At 37.3% G+C, this 25,979-nt stretch overlaps 1 protein-coding gene across 1 annotated transcript in view; it reads left to right on the top strand.

The window, feature by feature from the left end:
* PTPRN2 (protein tyrosine phosphatase receptor type N2) overlaps positions 1-25,979 on the top strand; it is a 636,567-nt gene that overhangs the window by 218,907 nt on the left and 391,681 nt on the right. Inside the window, exons 4-6 of the mRNA XM_063183049.1 lie at positions 4,958-5,075; positions 9,851-10,013; positions 22,578-23,034. Coding sequence (XP_063039119.1) covers positions 4,958-5,075; positions 9,851-10,013; positions 22,578-23,034 — 738 coding nt within the window. The remainder of the gene's footprint in view (positions 1-4,957; positions 5,076-9,850; positions 10,014-22,577; positions 23,035-25,979) is intronic.

Here is a 25,979-nt window from a genome sequence, read left to right as displayed (position 1 = left end):
GGAAGATTGGAACAGCCACATCTCAGGGCAGTGAGAACTGTTGTTTCTGTAAAGGACTTATTTTGAGCTCTTCTGATTCGCACCAGAGCTCCTCCAAATTGTAAAAAAAACTTTTGGTTTTTCTTGCTTAGGCCTTCAGAGGGAAGGAAATTAATTTGTATGAGTCTGAACAGAATAAGTTTAACAGAGAAGTAGCAGATAAATGTTTTCAGAAGCTGCTGTTATAATTTATGTGCATTAAAGATGTTGTCAGGTATATTTGGAGAGACATCAACTTTCTCTAAGATGGAAAACAGAATCAAAACCACACAAAAAATGCAATTGCCGAGAAAAAATGGATCAGTTGGGGGAAGGAAATACATATTTGAATTTTAAGTATTTTTCAATAATTCTCTGTAACTGCTATAGCAGCAAAGGCAATTAAGCAGGTTAAGTGACATTTTATGTTGAATTTGAAAATAATTTTTATTTCAGTTTTGTAGACAGAAGCTAACCTCTTCACCACTCTGAATCTCTGAAACTGTTTTCTTCACTATTAGAAATGCTTGCTTTTGATTTGATTTCAGCTAGTAATTCTTAGAAGAGTACTTGCTGGTGACACAGCCATTATGTATAATAATGGGAATATAATGGGGATCTAAACAATTTTATTTTTTTTGTAGTTGTGGGTAATAATATTACTACTGCTGCTACTGCTGCTACTACTACTACTAATAATAATGACAATAATAATAATAGACTGTGATGTGGAAATAAAAGACCTGGAGAGATACCTGATGGTATGAAAGACTGTGTTATATCCAGATGACCTCCATTAGATTTGACCTTCCAGTTGGGTTTGATAAAGGTATTAATGTCTTCACTGTCTTTATACTGGCATTCCCCTTTCATGTACATTTAAATTATGGAGTTCCAATTAAATTTTCTAAAAAATTAAACATTGGGCTGACAGCAATGAAGATGGTGTAGGGAATGTAGGGAAAACTTGTACCAATGGCTGTTTTTTGTGGTGTGAAAAATGCGTATTTTATGATTGGCTTTTCGCAAATATTAAAATTAATAGTATATGTGTTGTGTTAGAAAGCTATGCTGTATTAATTCTCTTAAGTAGTGTGTTAAATATAGTTTTAGGTTATAACAAAATGTTATAATAGGAGCTATGCTATGTAGGATACTTTCTAAAGAAAGGACTTGCACTGAGATAGCAGTTGCAGGACACCTAAATCTTTCAGAGAAAGAGAACTTATTGCCCCATTATCAGGAGAAATGAACTTCTTCCTGTCTCACTCAGGATTGGATACACCATCAGGATTAAGAGGAAGAGTTGAGGATGACCAGACAGAATCCTGTGTTTGGATGGAATTTATGCATCATGTATGAGGTGCATGAATATGCAACAGGTTATTGTTTTTAAGGGTTAATCCTCTGTTAATGTGTGTCCTTTTTTGGGCTTGTGCTGCCCAGAAGTAGGTACTGGGACGTCTGTAACTCTTTGTTTCTATTGTCTCATATTGTCCTAATACAGATTGTCCAAATTATTATTACTCTAATTGTATTACTATTTTTATAACCATTTTATTACTATTAAAGTTCTAAAATTTTACAAACAAGTGATTGGCGTTTGTCACAGTGGGGTCTCACTCCTATCAATGACCTTCAATGACTGGGAGCAGTTTTGTGTCTGCTGCTGTTGTCACGGTGTTTGCGTCATTCCGGTGTCCGCCGGACTCCTTCTCTTCCCTTGACATTGTCCCTCTGTGGGAATTTGGGCTGGGAGAGCAGGGCCTGGGCCTTGCAGCCACGGGGGGGATGGATAATCAGGAGCTGGGCATCCCCCACATCGCTCCCCGGCAGTGACATGGAAGTAACGCGCGCACAAGGGCTCCGCTGTGATCCTGCTCAGCCGCTGGACACAAATCGCAGTAATTGGGTGGCCAGGCCGGGGCTGTGACGGCACAGGGACAAAGGACAAAGGGAACAGGAAATCGCCATACGGCGTCATATGCTCCTTCTCAACCCTAATTCTGATTGCAGCTGTCAGCCTGGCATTATGGCTCTTGAATGCGCGGTTTTATTCGGCTCAGTGTGTGGGAGATGTTTTTTTGAAAGTGAAACAATGCTGGAAAATGATTGGCATGAGGTTAACTTTAGGCAGGCTGCAGTTCCTGAGATTGTTGCATAAGAGACAGAAATATTGAATTACTGGCAAAGGGGATTTTTGAATTAGTTGAAATTTGTGTTTTTCATCCTTGTCTTGTCCTGACACTGAAGTGAGTTAAAAGTGCTGGAGATACAGCTGAGAGGGCATATTCCCTTAACTCTAGCTCTTTCTAGCTCTATAACAACTAGTCTGTTTTTCTTTCATCTATTTACTCTTTTTTAGTGCCATAGTTGCATTTTTTACAACATTAAGGATGATAGTGCATCTATACTGGTTTGAAATGCATTAGAAAAAGATGTTAAAATAGTGCAGCAGTAGAAAAAAAATGCATTGAAGATAAGAACAGACATACCATTCTCTTGACTAGTGAGAACAGGCATCTCAATGGTTTTGTATGCTCTTTTACTGAAATTATTGGGGTTTGTAGGCACAAAACTCTGTATTTCTCAAAATTCAGAGATTAATTTCTTATTTGTATGCAAGTACCATGGATGAACTCTTCTTCCTTTAATTTGAAAAAAGCTCTTCAGAATAATTAAATGTATTTTTCTTCAGAGTTTATGTTCTTTATTGTATATTCTTTAGCCTTTAATAGGGTTGGTGTTGGCTTAGAGAGTAAAAATTGTAGTAATTTTGGACTCATGGTTCATGAATTAGTAGTTTTAAGGCTATGCTAATGTTTTTACTATATATGTATTCCAGCTGAACTTTCTATGTTGCACATTCTCCTAAAATTGAAAGTTATTTTAGTTTTTTCTCCTTCATGAGATTATAAAACAAACAGAAATGTGTAATGCTAGACAACAGAGAAGTAAAGTTGAACATATATATATATATATACATATATATAAATAGGTATGGCATGTATCTCAACTTTGTTTTAAAAATCATTTTAATTACACTACATCAAAGTAATCATAGGTGCATGGTGACTCACTTATGTGTGTTCACATAAAAACATGTTCTGAGCAGCCTTAGATTTAGATTTTTGAAACTATTTGAATCCATCTTCTTACATGGCACCTTTGAAAAGGTGATATTTGCATTTGAAAAGGATGAATCAGAAATAAAACCAGATTAGAGAGAGACAGATATTCTTTCCCCTCCCGAGTGTCTAGAGTCATTTACTGTAGCCATTAACATCTAATATGGCTTCAGGTGAAGTGTTTCCTCAATAAACTTGAGTAACATTTTTATTTAAAGAAAGGAGAAAAGAAGATCACAAGTGGAATGTTAGAAAGCTTTTTTTGTTTGTTAAACCCTTCATGCATACTTACATTGGTTCAAATTTTTTATTATTATTATTTTCACTAATGAAAACAAAAGTTTGGGATGCAGCCCACTTAACTAATGCTCAAATGGGGCCTTTCTTTATTCCCCCCCCCCAAATCTTGTCTAAATCCAAGACAACAGAATAGTTTTAATACTTCTTAGCCCTGTCTAAACACATAGTGAACTTATTTAAGTATGTCCTCTCTAGGATGAAAATTTGATATTTATTAAAGTCATTTTTACTTCTGCACGCTCAGAATTGTCTCCTTTGGCAGAACGGAGAAATGTCCTACCTAGGCTTCTTTTTTAATTCTAGAATTTAGTAAATAGATAAATAATTCTGCTTTGATGCAGTGGAAAAATCCGAAGAGCCCAATGGATAAAGCACCCATCCCAGGTAGAGAAGTGGCCAAGTTCTGAGTTCTGCTGAGGCCGAGGATGCTTCATCTTCATCCCAAGGGTCTGCCTCCACCAAAAAACCTCATGTTGACTCCAGATGGTGGTGAAGTTTATAATTTGTACACAGAATAGGGGCTGAACCAGAAATCCTCCTTCCAAGTTCTAGCAACTTCCCTTCCTGCTTCTACCAACCAGATCTGCCTGCATCTGGTGCTAGAGAGGATTTTTCTTTAGGTGGTTTCTTACAGGAAGAGATTATCAGGATAACCATATCTGGAACTTCTATCAATATTCATTAAGAGATTTTGTGGTATTGGGCTGCACAGGGCATAACAGCAGAGATTCCCTTCAGTTGTGGGATATTTAGTTATTAGATATTTACAGAGAATTGCATCAGAAAGCTCTATGCTCTAAAGTGTTACTGTAACATAAAAAATCAGGTAACAAAGTAAAAAATTTGTAACTTTACAAATCAGGTAACAATTATGTTTGGGATTATATCATTATTTCAGGTGTAATATTGAGAGATTGGAAGTTCATGTACTTAACGAGTCATCACTGTAATTTGCCTACATAGTTGTGCTTACCCCTTAAAGTTAAAAAGTTCTTTGTTACAACTTTTAAATATAACTTAAATTGACCTCTAGGTGTGTTATGCTAAAATTTGCAGTCCTTGGTCCTCAGTGTTTGAAACCTTAATGTTTCATGGGGAAAACAGAGAGGGGGCAGTGTGCTGTGAATGGGAAGGACATGAAACAACTTTTCAACAGACACCAGCTGTTGGGATAATTTCCATAGCTGTCCAAAATAACCCTTTTTTATCTATTAAAACTGGTTTGCATCTAGCTAAGATTCTGCTAAGAACAAAGGCTTTCCAAATGTCCTTGCATGATTTACTGTCTTCCTTCCATTGCAAGGAAGTTTCATTAGCAAAATTTCATTAACAGAATTTCATATAGAAGAGAAGAATCTGCAGTTCACTCATGGGTTCCAACCAAGTGAGGCTTCTTTTTACCTTTTTTCTTTTTTAATGTTGTTTATTTGGGACACATTTTTGCCAAACTTCCAAGTTGTTAAATAGTGATTATTTTCCACTCTATTTTTGTTTGTTTCATTATTTATCAGGTTTTACCTGGCGAGATGATTACACCCAGCATGTTATTGGTCAGGAACTCTCAACCATTCACAAAATCCACAGCCGACGCCCTGATGTATTTGCATCTGAAGGATCTGACACAGCAAGGTAAGTCTTCTGTAGTGGTTTTTCTTGGGTTTTGGAAAGGTCTGCAAATGATAAGAAAGAGGTTGGCCCAGAAGCAGAATTTTAAAAATTTTTAAAAAGCCACTGTCTGCATGGTAAAGGTGTCCACCGGTGTTCAGAGGACAGAATGAATTAAAACCCTGGACCTTGTTCTTTTGTTTATCATCAAGTTAAGGAAATACACTTTCTCTCACTATTTAAGGTGTCAGAATTCAAAACATCATGCCTTTCATTCAATTTATGCACTATCTAGTGTCGGTTCAACCATCCCTACCTATGACTGGCTCAAAAAGGCAAACTTATAAAAGCTCAACTACAGTAGATATTTTATTCTGGACTAAGTATTGAATGACATTCTGAGTGATTAATTGTATTTTCAAAGTCAAATTCTTCCAAAACATATCTATAATTGAATTGCAGTCCATAGATTCTTAGTGGTAGTCTTGGGACATGGCTTGAAAGGTATTGAGGGTTGACTTTGCAGTAATTGGTTGCAAGACACATCAGTAATTTTGTAGAGTGATATGGTTGAACCTGCAATTGTATCACCTTCGTATACAGATACAAAAATAAAGAGACTCTTACCTGGTCTGTTCTGTCCTACAGGCTTTTAAGTGCAACCCAACCACACAAACACCTGAATGAAGTTTTAAAACAATTAAAAATTAGAAATTTTGCTTTCTCTTATGTGATTTTAAGAAATACATTCTCAAAACTAGTGAAATGGAAAGAAAGGGCTTTTTGTTAAAAAAACTTTCATATAGTGGGATAAATTTGAGCTTCTAGCCTTGATGGGCAAAATATTGGATGTTGGAATTCAGATCTTCATGTACTGCAATATATGGTTTCTATATACTGCAGAACCATTTCTTTTCTAGATTGCTTCTTTCTGGAAATAAAATGCTGTGTAATTGATACTTCCCAGTGTCTTCAACTGCATTTGTCTCACTTTTTTTTTTTTTATTTTATTCAGAGACTTTGACCCTGTATTTCACATGTTTGCTGATTCAAAAGCATTTCTTAAAATCACAGCACCATTCAGAAGTGCAGTAAGGTAGAAACTTAATGTCTAAAGAAGATAGTGATCTAAAGATTACCATGAAGGTGATAACAACATGTGGTTGAATCCATAAAAATGTTTTCACTGCTTAGATACACAAAATTTCAGTATTGAATGGATTACTCTCAGTAGATGGTATCAGAAATGATCTTCAATATCTTCTGGGGATTTTTTTTAAGAGAGTACCTAAAATTTTTATTCATGAGAGTAAGACAAAATAGGCCAGATTTTCATGATATCAAGGCCATATTCAGCAGTGTTCTCAATTTGTAGTTATATAAAAATATAAGAAGACATAAACAGTTATTTAAGGTTTAGATTGAAAGCAAATGCTCACTTTTAGGAATTCCTGGTTTTAACAAGTTTTAGACTATAATTTTTAACTATATATAATTTATAACTTTTAATATAATTTTTAACTATAACTATGTTTTAGGAAAAAACTGCAACATTTTGTATATTGATACTTCAAGAACATCAGAATTTCAAATGTGTTCACGTAAAGCAGTTCCTATTGTGGATAGATTTTCTGCAGTCACCAAGCTGTGCTTCTGAAAGCATTATCTTATGTGCCAACAGTTTAAAGCACTAATTGATTTTTCTGGTTGTCCATTTGCAACGTGTTTTGTAGGTCAGAGAACAGTAGGAAATCTGGTGTCTTGTAGATTCTGATCAAGTGTGTTATATGTTCAGTGTGCTCAGTGTGCTTGCTAAAATCTTATCAGATAATAATTAAATAATTTAAAAAGCAACTTAGAGTAGGTATCTAATTATCAAAGAAACATTATGTCAGGAAGACCTTTTATTAAGGGTAACGTGTGTAATAAGACAATATGAAGTCATACTAATGAGTCATTAATCCCCACAGAGCTGGTGAGAGCAAGAAAATAGACTCAGACACTTGAAAGGTAAATTGACTTAGGCTAAATTAGTGCATATAAAATCTGATGAAACAGAAGACATGGATTTCATCTCAAAAAAAAAATGCTGAAACTGGGAGTTTGATTTTAAGATGAAAGTTCTTTCTTTGTTGGCTAACTGGAGTGTACATGGTATTTCCTGGGTCCTTATTAAATTTCAAAAAACCCTCTCATGAAAGAGGGCTCAAGATAAAGGAAAAAAGTCCACTCTGCACAGAGGGAATAAATGTCAGTTGTGTTCATTGGTGCAATTAGGCAAAACCACAAACGTTTCCAGCAAACTTCAATGTATGAGATGGGGTATAGTATTATTTCTGTAATAAAACCATCATTAAGGCAGTAATAAGATACTCTCAGCATTTAAAAGGGAGGAATTTATTCTAAAATGTGTGGTTTCTATTAATTGGGAACATTCCAGAAATAGCAGAGGTGCAGTGATTTAGATATTTCCACAAAAAAAGCTTCTAAAATGCTAGTTTGTAGGAAATACATAATTATTTCTGTATATAAATAATTATATGTGGTATTTTCTTTATACTCTTAAGTTCATTGTATGCAAAGTCATCTTTCAGAGCAAATGAAAACTGAAAATACTTCCAAATAAGTGCACAAAAAGAACTCAACTGACAGTCATTTCTCCCACTCACCAAGTGCTTTTATATATTTGTCTTTCATCCATTTTCCAGCATGACTTTGTCATATTTAAAAGAAATATTTTAATTTAGTAGCAATAATTGGTTTGTTAATGCATTTTCATTCCTGAGTTAACAAAGTGATATAGTGGTGAACTGAAAAAATTTTTTTAAATCTTTCAGATGTATTCATATTATCTCAATAAAGTTGTCATCAAATGAAACTTAAAGCTTTGTAGTCTTTTACATTTTAATTGTTTAAATGTTTATAGCATAAAATATTGCATCTAATGTGGAGTGTAAATATGAGTGCAATTATTGTCTCCATATGAAAAATGAGAAACCTTAGATCCCAGATTTTGCTTCTACCACCAGTGACAGTGACTATATATTGTAAATAATGGTTTGAAAGGCCAACTTAAATCCTGTCCTTTGTCTGTGCATTCAGTTCCCATTCAGCTCCAGTGGAAATCCTTGGGGCAGAATTTGGTCTGGTTTTTTCTTTTCATTTCCCCTTCCTTTTAAAATTAGTGAAGAAATCAGAAGATAGGTGTTGGAATTATTCAATGAATGAAAGGTGAGTGTTGGCGACTGGGATCCTTCCTATGAAGAGAGCCTGTTTGGATTAGTTCATCTCTACTGAAGCAGAAAGCACAGTGCCCAGGTTTTCCTGAAACTGCAGAATAGTTTTGGTCTGGCTTTAAGCTGAACAGAAGGTGGATAATGTTACCTGCATGTCCACACTCCATCAGAAGGCAGAATTTAGAGCTCTGGAATAAGAAAAAAATGCAAATAGAATGAGAAGGAAGCAAGACTGATGGTAAATTATATCAGGTTTGCTGTAGTGCTCTGTGCAGTAACCCTTCTTTTTTCCCAGAGTTTGTGTCCCTGATGGGAACCTGCTGTTATACACTGGGGAGAAATAGAGGATTTTTCTGGTGTTTCAAAATGAGCAAACCTGTGAGCACTGTTGGTTGCAGTGCCACCACAGTAAATTAGATTATTAATTACATTTATTAGTGTTAAATTAGTAGGGACACACATTTGGTTCAACTGTGAGCATGGAAGGAAGTCTGTTAATTTTTGATTAAAGTAATATAATTAATCCCCAGCTTTGGAAAATGATATAATGGTGCTCTCAGGCTGTGCCTCTGCATTAGTGCCAAGATGTGGGCTGGTAGAATAAAATTTTATTTACAGTGGCACAGAGATGTTGAAAGTCAAATTCATTCACTGAGCTGTAAAGCTCTTCCACCTGGAATTCTTCTTCAGTGGAGAAGTGTGTGGGCATGTGAGTAGGAAATGGTGACACCAAAAGCTGATTTCCCTCAAGCAGCTTCACTCACAGGGAAGGAAGAGGGCTGGGAACTTTCTCTCTGCTTTCTTGCACAAGGAATGAAATAGTTACTGATGCTGACATTTAAATTATCATCACCATTTATGTGTTGTTGAGATAGATGAGGACAGCTGGTAATAATTCAGATTCATTGCACACAGCACTCTGAATCCCATATAAACACCTCCACACTGCCATCATTTAATCTCATTTCTAGCTTTTCTTTGCAAATGTCACCAAAATCTGTCTAAACCACTCAGGAAACACCACTATTCTGTGAATCCCAGGCACATGAGAAGATCAGAAGAGATATTTGTTCCATCTCATTATTCCCTTTTCAAGCTTTTCACTGGAGTTTACTGGCTCCATTATTTCTGCATATCTAGTAGTCTTTCTTCTATTCTTTACATTGGTGCAGGGCCAAATTGGCATTGAATCTCATCATCATTCAGCAAGTTTTTTAAATCTTAGAACCATCTCATATTTCTTTGGGGTGCAATCTAATCATGTGCATTTTCTTTTTACAGGCATTTTCTTTGCTTTTGAATATGGCTTTGCCTTGATGTGACATTTTATTTGATTTACTCTAGAATCATTAACTAAAATGCATGAGATAAATTGTTAATAGTGCAAGATTTTTTGACTGCTTTTGCTGAAACATTGAATTTTCTATACTTTTCTGGTTGCTAAGCTTTTGAGTGACTTTCCTGTTATGTATTGAACTACAGTGGTGTGCAGTGCCTTTTTAGTTGGCCACTTTGTACATTGGACAGGCTGGTAACTTTCTTTTTCTTGCTTTTGCTGTGCAGGACCTTGGGACAGAATGAAGATAATGAAAGAAATTATGATGTGGAAAATAATGTGAACTTGGCCAAGTCTCTTCAGCAATACCTTAAATATCTCAGAATTCTCTCCCAGTCTGCAACAAAAAATTTGTATCCAAGGAAGACAAGTGAAAAAGCTTCTGTCAAGGTAGTATTTTTAATGTGGTTCTTACATTCTGTGATTTTGGTCTCTGAGTTCTCATTTTTTAAAATTTCCTCTCTGCCTGAAGACCAGACATTGTTTTTTACTGCCTCCTCCAACTGATTATCATAAGTGCACTAAGTTTTCTCAAAATTAATCACCTTCAGCATTGTAAATGCTTCAGCTCATCAAATCTGGAGCATTTTACCCTAATTAGGGATGGATTGCATGTGATGAAGAAGGAAGAGTGGGATAAAGCCAGTAACGTTTTGATTGGCAGATCTGAAACTCTGCATCTGAACTATGCTCCAAAAACCTGGCTGAACTAGGTGTGAGTTCTTGCTGGTGTTTATGTTGCTGAGGGTGCAATTCATAAAATCTTTGAGCAGATTTTAATAATGGGTCTGATAAATTGTGCCTCAACATTTCCTACTTATTGATCATAAGGAAATCCTACTGTGACCAGTTAAGGTTCATATGTATCCTTTATAAATGTACAGATAGCTGGAAAGATAAATCACAACCATTAAATTTTGAGTATTGACTATGTCAAAAACTAAAAACATGCCTATTTGGGAAATAAAGCATTTTCCCCTTTCCTAGAGAAAATCTGTCTCACTCTAAGGTGCAACTTGATAAATTTATTAAAATTATTGCACAAAGGGGTTCCATACAACAGGCTCTTATGGTCCTATATCTTTTGCTCAAAAAGCAAAGAGTGGACTCTTTGACTTCAAAGAACTAGGCTGCTGTTGCAGAAATCCTTTACAAGAAATTGTCTGTGCTATTTCAATGAATTCAGTATAAATACAAAATCTGCCAAAAAATATACTGAAGTTTTAGGAAAAGTATCAGGTGAAGAAACCAAAGTGCAAAGCCAAACTGCTTTTGTTTAGTTCAGAGAATAACTTGGGGCACCAAATCTGCAACAACTCCTGGCAACAGCACCAGTTGTAGCAACCATTTAGTCATGGTTGTTATTCTTGTCAGAAGCACAACTTCCCAGATTCTGACTGACTTATTAGATATACTAACTGTGATTTATGGCACATAAATCTTATCTGGGGCAAGAGGAACTTTCAGGCAGCTCTGAGGAGGGACCAGGGACCACCTTGGTGCTGCTTTTCCTCCTCTCTTCCCTCCTGGGTGCTGGCTGCAGTGAGGATGCTCTGTTTTGAATCAGTGGCTTTTAACAAAAACTTGCTCAAGAAGTATTTCAGTGGGTCTGGTGTTGTCATGCAAGTTCATAAATAATCCATATGGCGGAGACCTTCTGTGGGGAAGCCTGCTGTGATAACACCACCCACCAACCTTATCGAGTGTTGCCATGGAGATGGGTACTCTGAAGCCTGGGGGAGTGGGATAAAGAGGAGAAAATCTGGAAGTGAAGCACGTAGAGGAGCAAACTGTACACTTCTATTTACTAAGGAGCATTTTGAAACAACAGACACTGAGTCAGATGTGTTACCTATAATTGAAAGTCAAAAAAAAAAAGAAGAAAAAAAGGAAAATTATTTTTAAAACTAGGGATCAGCCATGAATTTTAACTGATCCTGGAGATATTTCCCTATCCTAAGCAAATAAAACGCAACTGCTCTTCTTGAAAAAGCCAGAGGGAAATAGTATTTTTATCTGGATTCATTGTTTTGTTAGTGAAATAGCAATTAAACAAGAGACAAAACCAGAATTTTGCTGCTCCAAGAAGCAGAAAAAAAACTCATAGAATTTGAAAATTGGAAAAGAGAAGGCAGAAAAGTAACTGAATGAGCTACCTCTGACATGGTTGTGCCACTTGAAATTGGAGATAGCTACCTAGTGCACTTTAATTGCAAGCTTCCACAAAATATTGGTACCTTATCTTTTTACTTAATATGTAGATTACAAACCCACATTAAATATTTGTAGCAAGATCTGATCTTTTAAACTTTCTTGTCCTTTTCTAATTGGAATAAGCACAAGACAGAGGTAGTTCACCCTACCTAGAACTGAAGCTTTTGGGCTTTGCCCTTCTTAAAAATAATTTTCTTCCAAGTATATATTTACCTCTGTCACTTCATTCCTGCTTTTGGGAAGCAGGAGAGGTAACACTGCTTTGGTTGCTTTGATACCTTGCATGCTGTGAAATGTAGCTGAGTCTTGCAGAAATTTAGTGCTTCTTGACAGATTTCCTGCATGGATTCAGGATCCAAGCCTGACATCAGAGGTCTCTGGCCAAATGTAAAACAAAGGAAGATAAAAGATAAAGAGGTTTTAAAATATTCCTTATACTCTGAAAGTGTTATTTTGTATATTCACATTAATATATTTTACAAACTTTCAGTCTTCAGTTGCCCTACTCTCTTCCACTTGCATTATCAGACTAAAACTACAGAGCTTCAAAATTAGTGAATAGACACCTCACACAGTTATGCAGAAAATTGTAAAATAAAACATCACAAAACTTAAAGCAGGTAATTCTTTTCCTATTTCCCTTGCTCAAACAACTGTCAGCTTGAGGCTTGATGCAGCAGTGACAGAAATAACACCAGTAAACTTAAATCATGTGATTGACCAAAATTCCTATGGTGTCTACCATTTACTGCAAGAGCTTCTTTGGGTGATTTTTGAAGCACTTGAAGTTCATCACTGACTTAGAATTATTTCTCAGTATACAGACAGTAACTACTGCAGGCTGTAATCTAGCCAGCTGACAGTGACTCTGCCAGGAAATAAATAGAAAATCTGAAATTTGGTGTGCCTGTTTCCTGAGGGTTACAGCTGTAAAGAGCATTTCACTTTAGTTCAGCTGAAAAGAGTTGTTCAGGAAATGGGCACTTGGTGGCATTTGTTACTTAAGCATTAGCTAGTGGGATTTTATATTTGGTTTTAGTCTTCCCTACAGACACTTTATGGAAGGGCTTTATGAAAGTTTTACCATTCACAAAATACTGAGTTATCAGTCTTTGTGATTCCTTTCTACCAAATCTGGATGCAGTATGGAAAATAGCAAACAGCCAGGCACATATTTGAAGGAGAATTGGTTTATCTTAGTTACAGAGGTGAGAAATGCAGAGGCTTCAAATCATGTGTGAATTGCCCTGTCCTTCCCCACTGCAGCTGGAACAAACTCCTCTCATATCAAAGCACCCAAACCCCTGACAAACCCACTGCACTGTTGGCATTCCTACAGAAACTGAGGCTCAGGGTTTTGTTGGATTTGGAAGACAGCACATGGTTGGTATTGCTAAAGCTCAGAGGCTGTAAAGGAGCACTTGCTGCCTTTGCTGCTGGTCTGTGTGCCTGTGTTTGAATAGTTATGGGAGATTTTAATTGTGCTGCTTTCATCTGACTGAGAAAACTTTTACTCATCACAGACAGAAAATTTATTTGAAACCTAACGCAAATGTACTTCCTGCTAGATAGGCTGCAGGAATTAGGAAGTTCCCATCACACCTGTGCTGTGGCTGTATTTCTTGTTGCAGAAATCTCATGAAGATTTCATGAACCTTCAGGCTTGAAGATTCGTGGAATTGCTTTTTCTCCTTCCTCCTGACTTGGCCTCTGAGGGCTTCAGATAGGGTTGGTCCTACCTTGGGCTAAGATCTTTGTCAGACCAATGTGACATTCAGGTCCTTGTGGGTAGGATGGGGGAGAAAGAAAATTATGTCAGATACATTAGGGAATTTAATTAACTTTCTCTTGTTACTGTTTCTTTGTGTTTAATTACATTCATTTTCATGGTAGACTTCTTGTGCAGTTATTGTGATTACAGAAATCTCCACATCTTAGATATTTATGTAAATTTTAAAGCAAAGATTTCTGGGGAAAAAAACCTCAGAATCTTTACATCAAAGAAGGGGCTTATAAATTTAAAGGCCTTTTCAGAATTATGAGAGGCAAAACAAGGAGGTGAAGGGACAGGTTAATGCCAGAGAGTTGTGGCTCAGCAGTGCAATGGTGCTGAAAGGGGAGAAGCTGCAAGTAAAAATCATATCAATTATATAAACTAAAAATTCATATATTTGCTGGCCTAAAAAAATCAATTGTTTGAATCTTTGTAATTCATCACCAAAAGAACTAAGATGTGTGATAATTATTTAAAATAATTTTTTTTAATTTTAGAAAATCTGAGTGCACGAGTGCTGAAAGATGTACTTTGAGCTTATCTGCAAATAATTATTACTGTGATTAAGTAGAAAGAAAATACATTGCACATTTTAACCTTGAAATTTAATTCAAAAAAGCAGCACCTTTGTTTATCTAACATTGATTTAAATACAGGACTGGAAGAAGTTCATCAAAATTTTGACAAAAAGTAAAAAAGCTCCCTGCAGTGTGTACATTTAAACTCTATTTGTATAAAGGTAAAATTTAATATTTCATATATAAGAGACTATGTATAAAAATGTAATTCAGTTCTGCTTGAACACTTTCATAAAAATATTTCTGGAATAATTGATAAAGGAATGTCTCCTTGAAGCTACTGAATTGCCTTCTCTATTGGCATACTTATGCAATGATATCTGAGCATTTCCCAAGCATTGGTGTATTCATTTACCTGCAGCCATTACAAAGTATGGAAGAGTTAATGCCCCTGCTTCACAGACAGGTAAGACAGATTTTCTGAGGTCATGCAATAATTTTTTGGTAAAGCATAAACTAAAAGCTAAGCCTCAGATCCCAGAAGAGTATTTCATCTTTCAGATCATTCTCCTCTTCATGGCTCTTTATAGCAAAATAGAAACAATAAATACTCCTTAAAAAGGCCAGCAAACATGTACACGAAAAAACCCCAAACTAACCAATGAGAAACCCCACAAAATCCAAAACCAAACCAAAACAACCCCAAAACCCAACAAACAAAGCCCCATAAGCACTGGAGCAGAAGTCATTTGACCATATAAAGATGTCTGTATTGGTGCACATCAGCCTAAACTCATTCCATGATCAATGGAGGGGAAAAGAGAGTTTTCAAGTTGTGATTCATCTGTTTTAATTTAAGTATATAAAATGAAATGCTGTAATTTCCATCCTCTTGGCCGTTCTGCAGGAATCTGGTGTAGATTGCAATTTTTTCTGGAAGGACATATTTAAAGCTCAAATAGAATCATGGCTACAAAGCCTAGTAAAATTGCAATCATATTGTGTGTGGCATGTGTACACAGTCTGGTGATCTAATGTGGCTTGTGATTTGTTTTTTAAACAAATAATTTAGCAAGGAAGCATTCTAGCGCTAGTATCCTACTCAAGTCTTAGATCCAACATGTACTTTTACCCTCAGCCCATCAGTTTATGCAGAATATAATGACAGAGTTTCAACATCTAACATAGAAACCACCATTTCCCTTATCACACAGGTATCTGGAAAGGATTAATTATTTTTTCAATTATTAGAAGATGCAAGTGCCATAGAAATGTTATTATAAATGATCTGCGTCAAGTCTGGAGTCTTATTTAAAAGGGCAGTTAATTAATTTCTAGTAATTCCCAGATGAAACATAGATTGATATTTTTAAAATCTCAAATACTGACTGGATAGTAAGATTTAGTTCTTTTTCAGACCTTTCCCTTCAAAATCAACTCTTTTTTTTTCCAAATACCATGTGTTTGGAGTTCATTTCTGTGATTTTTCCTGCAAGTTTACTGTTTGTCTTCCAAATATTTACTTCAGTACATTGTAATTAGTAAATAGAAGATGATGGAGCTGATACAAATTTTCAAGTGCATTCTATTTTTTTTTTCCATTATAATTATCAAATGGGAGGGTAGAGCTCACAGAAATTTAAACTTACTTTATCTACCTCTGTGTGAGCATGTTGGTGTAGACATTTCAGGACAGTGGAACAACAATTTCTTTATTTTTAGTGTGGAAAAAGACCTCAGCTGACCTCAAGCAGTTGTCCAGCAAATGGAAGGTTGCTTTTAATGGGGCTGTAAAGCAATGTTGTGGACATCAATCCTGCAGGCCTCTATTCACTTGCATTTCTTAGGATAAAAGTATTTTCCAGATTCACGTGTTGAAGTTATAAATATATTGGATTGGTGTTAATGTGCTCAACTTTTGGCAGATGAAGATCATCATGTTTCTATGAAATTCATCTTTAGATAATGAGATAGTTCAATATACCAGCATATGCCTACAGAAAATGTGTTTAAACATCATTCACTGAAACCTTGAGTAACAGACTTATTGGCATATGAGCAAAATGTTCTCAGGCAAGGGAGGCCGATACACCCTGGTAGATCTGTCAGCACTGATCACCAGGCTGCACAATTTCTACCATCACTGTGGCTTCACTGTCACTCTTTGGTCTCTGCTGGTGGTGTCAGGGATCTCCTGAGTGCAATGGCCTGGCAGAGGTAAAGATGCCCCGAGTCTGGTGTCCCCATGTCCAGGCAGTGGCCAAGTGGAGCAGCTACTGCCAGGAAGCACCACAGGACACAAGGTACAGAACAGAGCTTCCCACCCAGGAGAATTGTTAGAAATGGAGTTTGTTGAGAAGACAGGAAAGACATGAGACATGGTCAGACAGATGTATTGGTCAGCTGGTTACATGCTGCCATTCCAGACTGCTCCTTTTTCCTAAACATCCCATAGTGGGCTTCAGACAATGACAAGATGGCACCCAGAAGGAGTCCTGCATCCCTTAAGGAGTCCCCCACCCCTGCAGATGTTAACCCCTTTCAGGGTGATCCAGAGAGCTTTTCTCATCAATCATCTGGTGGGTGCCACTCCTGGACCTGATGGCTGATGGCTCAGTGTCATGGCCCTGCATGGAGCTAGGGCAGGGGTCCCTTGCCATCAATCAAGTTATTGGGGGTCATCCACCCTTCATTTTTCCCAGGTGTTTTATCCTTTATCTGTGGAGACAAGCCATGTATCCCAATGTGTAGAGCTGACATTTTTTTGTTTATGACAAACCAATTGTGAATGCTGAGGAAAGACCACCCAGAACTCCTTCTACACCTAAGGAAATGTTTTGACCTCTAGGATGGAGATGTGTCAGAAGGAAGGAGAAAAAAAAGCAGTTATTTATGAAAAATGAAGTCAATAAGTTACATCAATTGACAATAAAATTATCTATGTAGGAGACTCTGTTGTAGGTAGTTGAAGGGTAAGCAAATGGATATGATCATTCCAAAGGAGATCAGGAATGGCTGGGAACATCTGAAACTAAAAAGTTATTTTATTAAGTAGTAACTTATACATAAAAGAATCCAGTGTATTGTCCTTTCTTTTCTTTTTCTTTTTTTCCCCTTTTTTCTTTTTTGAAGGTTTTTTTTGTTTAAGAGTGGAAGACAAATCTCTGAAATTCTGAAATCAACTGAAATTAAAGCAGTAGAGATTATTGAGTGCTGTAGAGTCAGATTCTGGACAGTCCTGTTGCACTGTGGTTTCACAAGAAGGATTAGGAAGTAAAGTCATGAATAGTTTCCATCAAAGCAGACTCTGAAGTCTCCTTTTGCTTGATCTAGTTTTTGACACTCTGAAGTACAGGATGTTAATTAACAATCTCTGTCACCTTCTCTGATGTAGTTCTTAAAAGGTTTCAAAGCTACTGTATTTTTCAGAAAGAAAATAGAAGATAGTTACAGAAAATTATCAATGAAACAGTAGGTCAGTGAGATGACTGTAGAGTTGCCTGTTGCCTTAAAGCTGTGAATCTGTGGAAAGGCCATGGCCTGATGTTGTCCCATCACTGCAGGAAGTACTGGTTGGGCTTCTTTTCCAGTTTCTGGATTCTGAATTAGTTTTCCAAATTCTTGAATATTATAATATTCTAGTATTATAATATTATAGTTAGTGAAAAGGTCATTAGCAGCTGGTAGAAAAAGCCTTTGCTTTATTATTACTCAGACAATTGAAAATGTTTATTGGCTGTAATTATTATTTTCGGATAAAGCTGCCACTGGATTTGGTGCAGAGTATGTAAGGTCACATCTACAGCACGCAGAACTTGTCAAGGGAGTTCCTCCCTTTCAGCCTGAACGTGGCTGGGAGCTGCTGAGATATCCTGACAGGACAGCACTGTGTGGGCACAGCAGCTCACCAGCTGCACGAATTAAGGCTTTGTTGTCACAGGACTTGCTGCTTTAGCTGTGATGCTCTGGGGACAGAGCTGTGCTGCCTGCTCAGCCCTACCCCAGGGACTTTCATGCTCCATCCACTCCATGACACCCGTTTGGCACTCAGGTTTCATTGTTGGGTGGATTTCTGTCAATTTAAAGGTGAATTGAGCAGTACAAATTCCCAGGCTTCCCTTTGATTCAGCAATCAGGTGGTGGCCCTTGTGCTGGTGTTTATTTTGGGGGTTCACATGAGTACAGGTAGCTCCCATGTGAGCGAGTTTGCATGAGGCAAGTTTCTGTGAGTCACAGAGCATCTAGACTGTGTCTGGTACAAAAACCTAAACTTCTCTCAATCCACACAGTGAGTTAAGCTCTGAGGTAATTTCATTTCTGGTAGTCTTTGGAAAATGTTATTTTATCCCACCATAAAGATGGTCCTTCCAGTGTTTGTTGTGGTTTTATCTTCTAATTTCAGAGATCATAATGTCAATATCTCAAATAGGCAAAGTAAATAAGAGTTGTAGGTGGAATCATGCTTCAACCAAATTTAGGTGGTAGCAAACATGGGTTAATATCTCAAATGCATCAAACAGAAAAACATAAATTAAATTGAGGGCAGAAGATTTCTTCGTGATGCATTTCAAAAGGATTTTTGTTAGCTCTATATGCCTTCTAGATTTAGTAAATTTATGTGCAAGAAAGGAAGTATTTTGTTATCAATTTGATTCCATTCTTTCTGCACATGGGCAAAACACTCAAGTCAATCTGCCCTTTAGTGGATAAATTGAAGAGCATTATGTTTTATGTATCTAGTCCTGCACAACTTTTTTAATTTGTATTTTTTTAAATAAAACATGTTGTTCATAGACTTTTGCATAGTGTGTCTGCATAATGTAATTTAGTGTGCCCTTCTGTGAATTCTCATGCAGAAAATGTCAGGTACTTACATACCTAAACCATACAAGACATTGCCCTAACAATTCCATCTTCAGAAAGATTAGTGTGTGTGATTTTCTGTAACGTGTGAATTATTGAGATAGCTTATTTGAAAGGTGGTGAAGGAGAGGGTAATCCTGTGCAGATGGAGAAATAAGATTTTTTTAAACTGAGGGGTTTATCGATTCAGAGTACTTTTCAAAGGCTTTGTATCAGTGACATGAGATAATTGAACAGTATTTTACTTATTAAAAAATGAAATGTTCCTCATAGCAACCAGGGCTTGTATTTCAACCCTTCTCAGTACAAACCATCTATATGATAACTAGTGCATTCTTTATTCTTGTGCATTTCACTTAATGTTTGTTTGGGGTGGGGTTTTTTTGTTCTGTTACTGACAGTACTTCATATGAGTCATGTGTAATCAATCCAGAAATGTATTTTCTTTCAAAAAATTCCAGCTTTATGTTTCCCTCTGCTTCCCCATAATGTCAGAAGATTCTCCAAAGGCACCAATATGGGAATTTACATTCTTTTCACTGAACATGGACTATGCCATTTAACTTCGACATTAATCAAACTAGCAATGTCCATGTGCAGGAGTGGGTTTTGCAAAACCCACTTCAAATGAGATAATCACAGTGCTCTGCAATTGTTATTAATAACTTGAGATGTAAATTGTCTCTGGATTCTAAATTACATATTACTGATATTTTTCTTCTATATTTTTCTGTAAAAATTAATTTTTTTTCCCCATACCACTTAGACAAACCCATAGTTTAGGATTATATTTATCAGTGCTGCAATTTTACTTGAATTTTATCTTGCATGTCACATGTACTTCTGGTGTTTTGTTTGAGATAGGAACAGCAAGGAAGGGGATTTTTTTCTCCTGCAGGTGGGAGATTGCCATACAGCTGTGAGACCCCTTTAATTAAAGTCAGAGTAAACTACATCAGAAGGGCTGCTGCCTCAGTGAAGACAGCTGAGCTACCAGTGCTCTGCTTTAATTAGAACTGTTAATATTTCATCCCTTACTGCCCAAAGTGTGACCTGTCAAGCTGCTGAGAGGCTGCCCCTTCCTGACAGGGGTGCAGCTCTGAGCCCAGGATGGGCACACATTAAATCCAGTTTGTGCATGATCACTTGGTGGGTTGGTGGTCTTTTCCTTGTTGATGTGCTCCTTGTCTGCAAGAACAGTAAATCACTGATCTGTTCATGCTAAAGGGTACTTGGACTTGTTAAATAGCTCATCAAAAGCCAGCCCACATCTCCTAACCCTAATCTTTCACATGGTTTGGGAGTGCCCAGCAGTTTCTTCCCCTCTAACACTTACTAGTAAAGCTTAAGAGGCAAAATAGAGAGCTGGATATAGGACATAATCCAAACTGGGGTGCAGTTATCAAGCTGGATTGAGTGATTTCTTGTCTTTCCATGGCTGAATGGGCAATGTCCTTTTCCCCCTGTTGCATTTCTCCCTTTCCCAGCTCCCTGTTCTTCCTTCCCTTGAGCCCAGGAGATCCTCTGGAAGGCTGCAAGGCAGAGAGAACAGGAGTGGGGAAGGCAGATGGCAGCTTATGTGAATTCTCAGTGAACTGCTCGGGGTGTCCTGGGCTGCTTTGTGTCATCCTCTGCAGCTTTCCTCACTCTGGAGTCAGTATCATTAGAGAGTTAATTACCCCAGGCAAAGACCCGTTCAAATAGGGAGATAAATGCATCTGACTGGAAGTTTTTCACATTTAGGCTTTGCTATTAAGCATGTAAACAGTGTTCAACTTGCATTTTGACAACTGGCTCCCCCTTGGAGCTGATCAGAGCAATGCCTACCCTGCAGCTGGAGCACTGAACCAGAGCTGCACTGCTGCTGTGTGATACAGTTCCCAGGGGACATTGAAATATTTCATACACAAAGCTGCTTGATCTCTAGCTCTGTATTTTTTGACACTGCTTCACTGCAGCCCAATTTCTTGGCTTTCACAAAGCACATTTCTGTGTTAAAGACCAACTGCAGAAATCCAAATCCTTGCCTTAGTAGGTCACAAGCCAAAGTGGCCAAAATGCCTTTTGTCTTTGTAATAAAATTGCCTATACCATAATTCTATTTAAATCATGATATGGAATCATGAAATGAATCTCTTCAATAATTTCTTAAGGGGAAGAAAACCCTCTTGGAAAGAAATGGGTATGAACATGTGTTGTAAAATCCACTGGCTGTCATCAGAAGAAATAAAATTGTTCAGATGGAAAGCAAAATTATTGTCCAGAAATTAGGACCTAGATAAAATCTAAAAGTAGTTCTTCATCTCTGGAGGAGTTTATCAATCTTATTTTGGTTTTACAAAGTAGATTAGCAAATACATAAATAATGATTTTTCTGTCTGAATCCTTCTAATTGCTGTCCCCTGGAGTGTATAGTGTCTTCACTCCCTCTGTATTTTGCAGCTCCCTCTGTCCTAAATCATTGTGTCATCAGTGCACAGGGACACCAGTGATTCACAGTAATTTATAGCAGTGAGTGCTGAAGTAGTCCCTGTCCTAAGGTTGCCACATTGTGATGGAGTTTGTGTGGCAGTTTAACCAAGAAAGCACAGCTGAGAAGCAGGACCCATCCTGCAGCACACATACAGAATGGGATGTAGCCTCATTTAATCATAAACAATCTAACTGGAATTATTCTGGATATAAGTAAACCTCTCAGTTCAAAGTTGTATTTAGCAAGAACTGAAGAAAAATTATTTTTGAAATTATTTAGGAGAATGGATCTGGTTTGTTAAAAAATTAAAAGGCCTGCCTTCAGGTTGTGATCATAGCAAAAATGTCCCTAGGATTAAGTGATAGTAAAAAGAATGCCCATCTGGTGTTTCCATGAGAATAGAAACTGAAAATAGAAAACTGTACTGCAAACCCACCCTTCCACTTTTTATTCCCCAGCACTTTTTCAGTAAAAATGTAGTTTGAGCTTGATTGACATGTTTTTAACATTGTTGTTTAATTTGCTGTGGTCTTTTCCCTGAAAATAATAATTTAATTAAAAAACAATTTAAACATTGTTTTGCCACAGTGTCAGATTATATATTTATTAAAGATTTAATTTAGTGGAAAATATTTCATTTAAATAGAACAAAGTACTTAATATATGCAAAAAAATTGCTTTACTTGCTTGATGTTCCTTTAAAAATGACATTTTTAATTTGACAAGCTAGTTTTTGGTAAGTAATCTGAAAAATAGTAATTCTCACAGGTTAAGTAAAAACCAAAGAGAAAGTAGATTTAATACATTTCCTTTATCTGTCTGAATACAAATAATTCACATGTAGTCAACACTGAGTTATGTTATTCTCTCTCTAATCTCTTGCTCTTGCTTTCTAATAATTTGATGAACTGGATTTTTGCACATTAAGTAGCAGTGCCTCTTTGAGGCACACTTAACATTTTGAGGTTTGCAGTTTCCATTTGCATGACAAGTTCCAGTTATTGTTCTCCTGGCTGGTAAAGCACTGAGGGTTCCACCTCAGATCCCGGCACAACAATAATCACAAAGCAATTCTGACTCCTTTCCTCTTGCCCACCTTCTGCTCTCTCTAGAGCTACATCTACAATGACCCTGCCAGGTACTACAGGAGGCAGAACCCCAAAGATCCATCCCCTGCATCCCAATCCCAGCAGGAATTCCCTGAGGGTGCCCGTGACAGGACGCTCCGCCAGCGCCAGCCGGACCAGCTCCCGCCGGAGCCGCGAGCGGGCCAGAGGAGCCTGATGGCCGCGCTGCACTCGTACATCACCCAGAACCTGTCTGCACACAGCGGTGAGAACAGCCCTCCCAGCAGGACTAAAGGCTCTCCGGTGTATGCTGAGAGCTTGTACTCCACACAGGGCAGTCCTTTCCATGGAACTTTGGCCAAAGGGAAAGCAGAAGATTTCAAGATGAGGAAGCTGCTCCAGCCGAGGCCTGGGCCTGGAGCGCTGAGGCCGACCCCCGAGGTGCTGAGTCACAAATCTGCTCCCCAGGATGAGCCAAAGGACCCTCTGAGCATCGTGGATGGTAAAGTTGATATTTATTTATTTTTTGTCACAGACATATTTTATAAAAAGTCCTTTCATTAGGGTCTTTTCTCCTGAGAAGCTTCAGCTTCGCCATGTTTTCCTGCTTTGGAATGTGGTTTGGAGAGTTGTTTATCCAGCATGTGAAATTGTTTTTACTTGGTGACCAATGACAGCCACCTGTGTCGAAGTGTGAGCAGTCACAAGATTTTATTATCGTTCCATTCCTTTCCTTTGCTAGCCTTCTGATGAAATCCTTTCTTCTATTCTTTTAGTATAGTTTCAATATATATTTTTAAATATAATATATATAATAAAATAATAAATCAGCCTTCTGAAACATCGAGTCAAGATTCTCATCTCTTCCCTCATCCTGGGTCCTCTGCAAACACCACTACAATTTTTTGCTTACCTGAAGTTTCCCTCACGTTTACTGAGTTTTTTTGAGAAAAAGAAAATAAAATTAGACATTTGATCTATCTCCTAGTATTGGCATATTTATATCTGCCATAAAAAAGTAATAATGTTCACCATTCCAGCTACTCTTTCCCTGCAAACATCTACCCACATTCTTCAGCCCACCTTCCATATGCGTGCAGAAATGTATGGCACTTAGTAAGACATAGCATTTATGTAATTTATTATATTTTCAAAGCATTTTACAAACAATGCATAATTATGGGTATATCTTTGCTCTCAAATCTGTTTTTATGCATTCATCCCACACTATATATATAGATGATACAGAAATGCCTGGTTTTGTTCCACGTCTCTTTATTTAACTAGAAATTCAAGGACCATGGGTAAAATTCAAAGTTAAGCACAGAAATTAACTGTGAGATGAATTCTGGTGCAGAACCAGAGGGAGAGGAGGAAGAAGGGAGGACAGGGGAGGAGTCTGTCAATTCCATGGACAGGTGAACAAGAAGGTGGGGTTGCATCTAGTTTTGTCTGAACATTCTGTAAAAAGGAACCCATTTCCTGGATTTTCATTTTTTTTTTTTATAATGCTGTTTAACAATGATTGTATCACAGTTTTTCTGTACATGAAAATTCAACAAATATTTAAATTAAAATGGAGGGTAACATCCCCATGCTGTGCTGCACTCAAAGCACTGCTTTATAAGATGAATCTTGGGGATCATGTAGACTTTATAATTCTGATTCATTTTGTTGTTTCTTTAAACTTATCTAACTATAGATGTTGTTCCAGTGGTTCAGGATGCCTGAAAAATGAAAGAGTTGATCCCAAACCATTGTCAAGCACTTGTATCTGTTACACTGAAGTCAGCACTTCCCCAATGGATTTTGGTGATATGTAAAAGGGTTCCTTTGAATCCCTCTTTATCATCCATAAAGTGCAGTGTTCTTTGATTTTTTTTTTTTGTTTTTTTTTTAATAATATCCTCCAAAACCAGAACACACACAAACACACAGAAATGTCAGAGTTTCAGCAGAGGAAAGATAATGCTTGCAGCCTAAAGGATGCTCAGAAGTGAAAGCATTCTTGGTATGGTGCCCAGAGATAATAGGTTTCAAGGAATGAACTATAATGTAAAATCAAATCCAGGTGGCACTGTAAGTCTCTTGCACAGGTTAGACAATTTTGTTGCTAGACTCAAAACAAACTAGGCACATGCTGGTTTCATTATCCTCCAGCTGTTCCACTTCACCTTTCCTGGTAGGAGCCAACTGGGAAAAAAATGCTTAACACTTACTGGGAATAACTTGTTTCACAATTCATTGGGTTGTACTACTTTGACTTCTCATACATAATATGCCCTATAGGAACTTCTGCTATTGCATTTGCTTTTAAATGTTGCATAGACAAGGCATAGACAAGGCATTATGAATTGTTTGAGTAGGAAATAATGTAGTTTCCTTTGTATTTTTGAGCCACTTAATAATCTCACAAGAAAGTGGTGAGGACAGACCCTGGCATATTCATTGCTTAAAATGCTATCCATTGGAATGAAGGTGGTTTGGATTCAGGTTTCCCAGGCTGACCACACAAACCTCTTTCTGCTTTTAACCTTTCTCCAGTCTCTCTTGTGTTTATGGATTATTTTAGGCTTGTGGGTTGTTTTTCTTTTGCACTCTGTGAAATACAGAACTGTAAAAAACCTGGAAGGATGGGGTGCTCAGTTCTCTGATCCATCTGACAGAGGATTAGACAAAGGCACTGGACTGGGAGAACAATCCAGACGGTACTGAGCAGATTAGTACTGAGAATTGCTGCAAAACAGTGGCAGGTAAATTCTCTAACAAGGCACCCTGAGGGAGAAATACAAAAGAAGGAAATGTGGAGTTATTTTTCTATCAGGTTTGGAAGTTGTTACCTCTAGGAGTAGCATGATGTGCGTGGGCACTGCCTTTGTAGTCACTGTGCAATACTGGAATTGTTAATCTCTCCTCTGCACCAGCCATATTTAGAATTTGGCTCAGTTTTGTGTGGTTTGTTCTAGTCTACTGATTTTTTTATATGTTAAATATTACAGAACACGTCTCTCTGTTCCTTTGAAAAGGTCACAGAATTAGTAATTCAGATGTCTTTAAAAAATAGCAAACTTCCGTGTTTATGGAACAAAAATTTTTTTTTTATACATCCTCGCTCTGGCAAAGCTGGGATCACCATTCCATATGGTGCTCAGCTGCTGAGGCAGCTAACATGTGGTCAGTAGGGTGATGGGGTTGAGGAAGACAGACCACACTGTGGAATTTCTAACAAAGTCACTGCTCCCATTCCATGAGGTTGTCAGCCAAGCTGGCTTTGACTCTTGTGCCAGCAGAATATGAGGCATCATTTATATGCTGTACAATAAAAAGCTGTTTTCCCTGCATAAGGTGCTGTTGTTACCTACTAGGGAATTCTACTGGTGGAGCTTATATTAAAAATTACATCTTCTAGGACATGTATGCTTTTACTGCCATTATGGTTCCAGGGTA

The sequence above is a fragment of the Melospiza melodia genome, chromosome 1 (assembly GCF_035770615.1).
Source record: "Melospiza melodia melodia isolate bMelMel2 chromosome 1, bMelMel2.pri, whole genome shotgun sequence".
NCBI lineage: Eukaryota > Metazoa > Chordata > Aves > Passeriformes > Passerellidae > Melospiza > Melospiza melodia.
The sequence above is the reverse complement of the archived record's forward strand: the minus strand, read 5'-3'. Positions and strand labels throughout refer to the sequence as shown.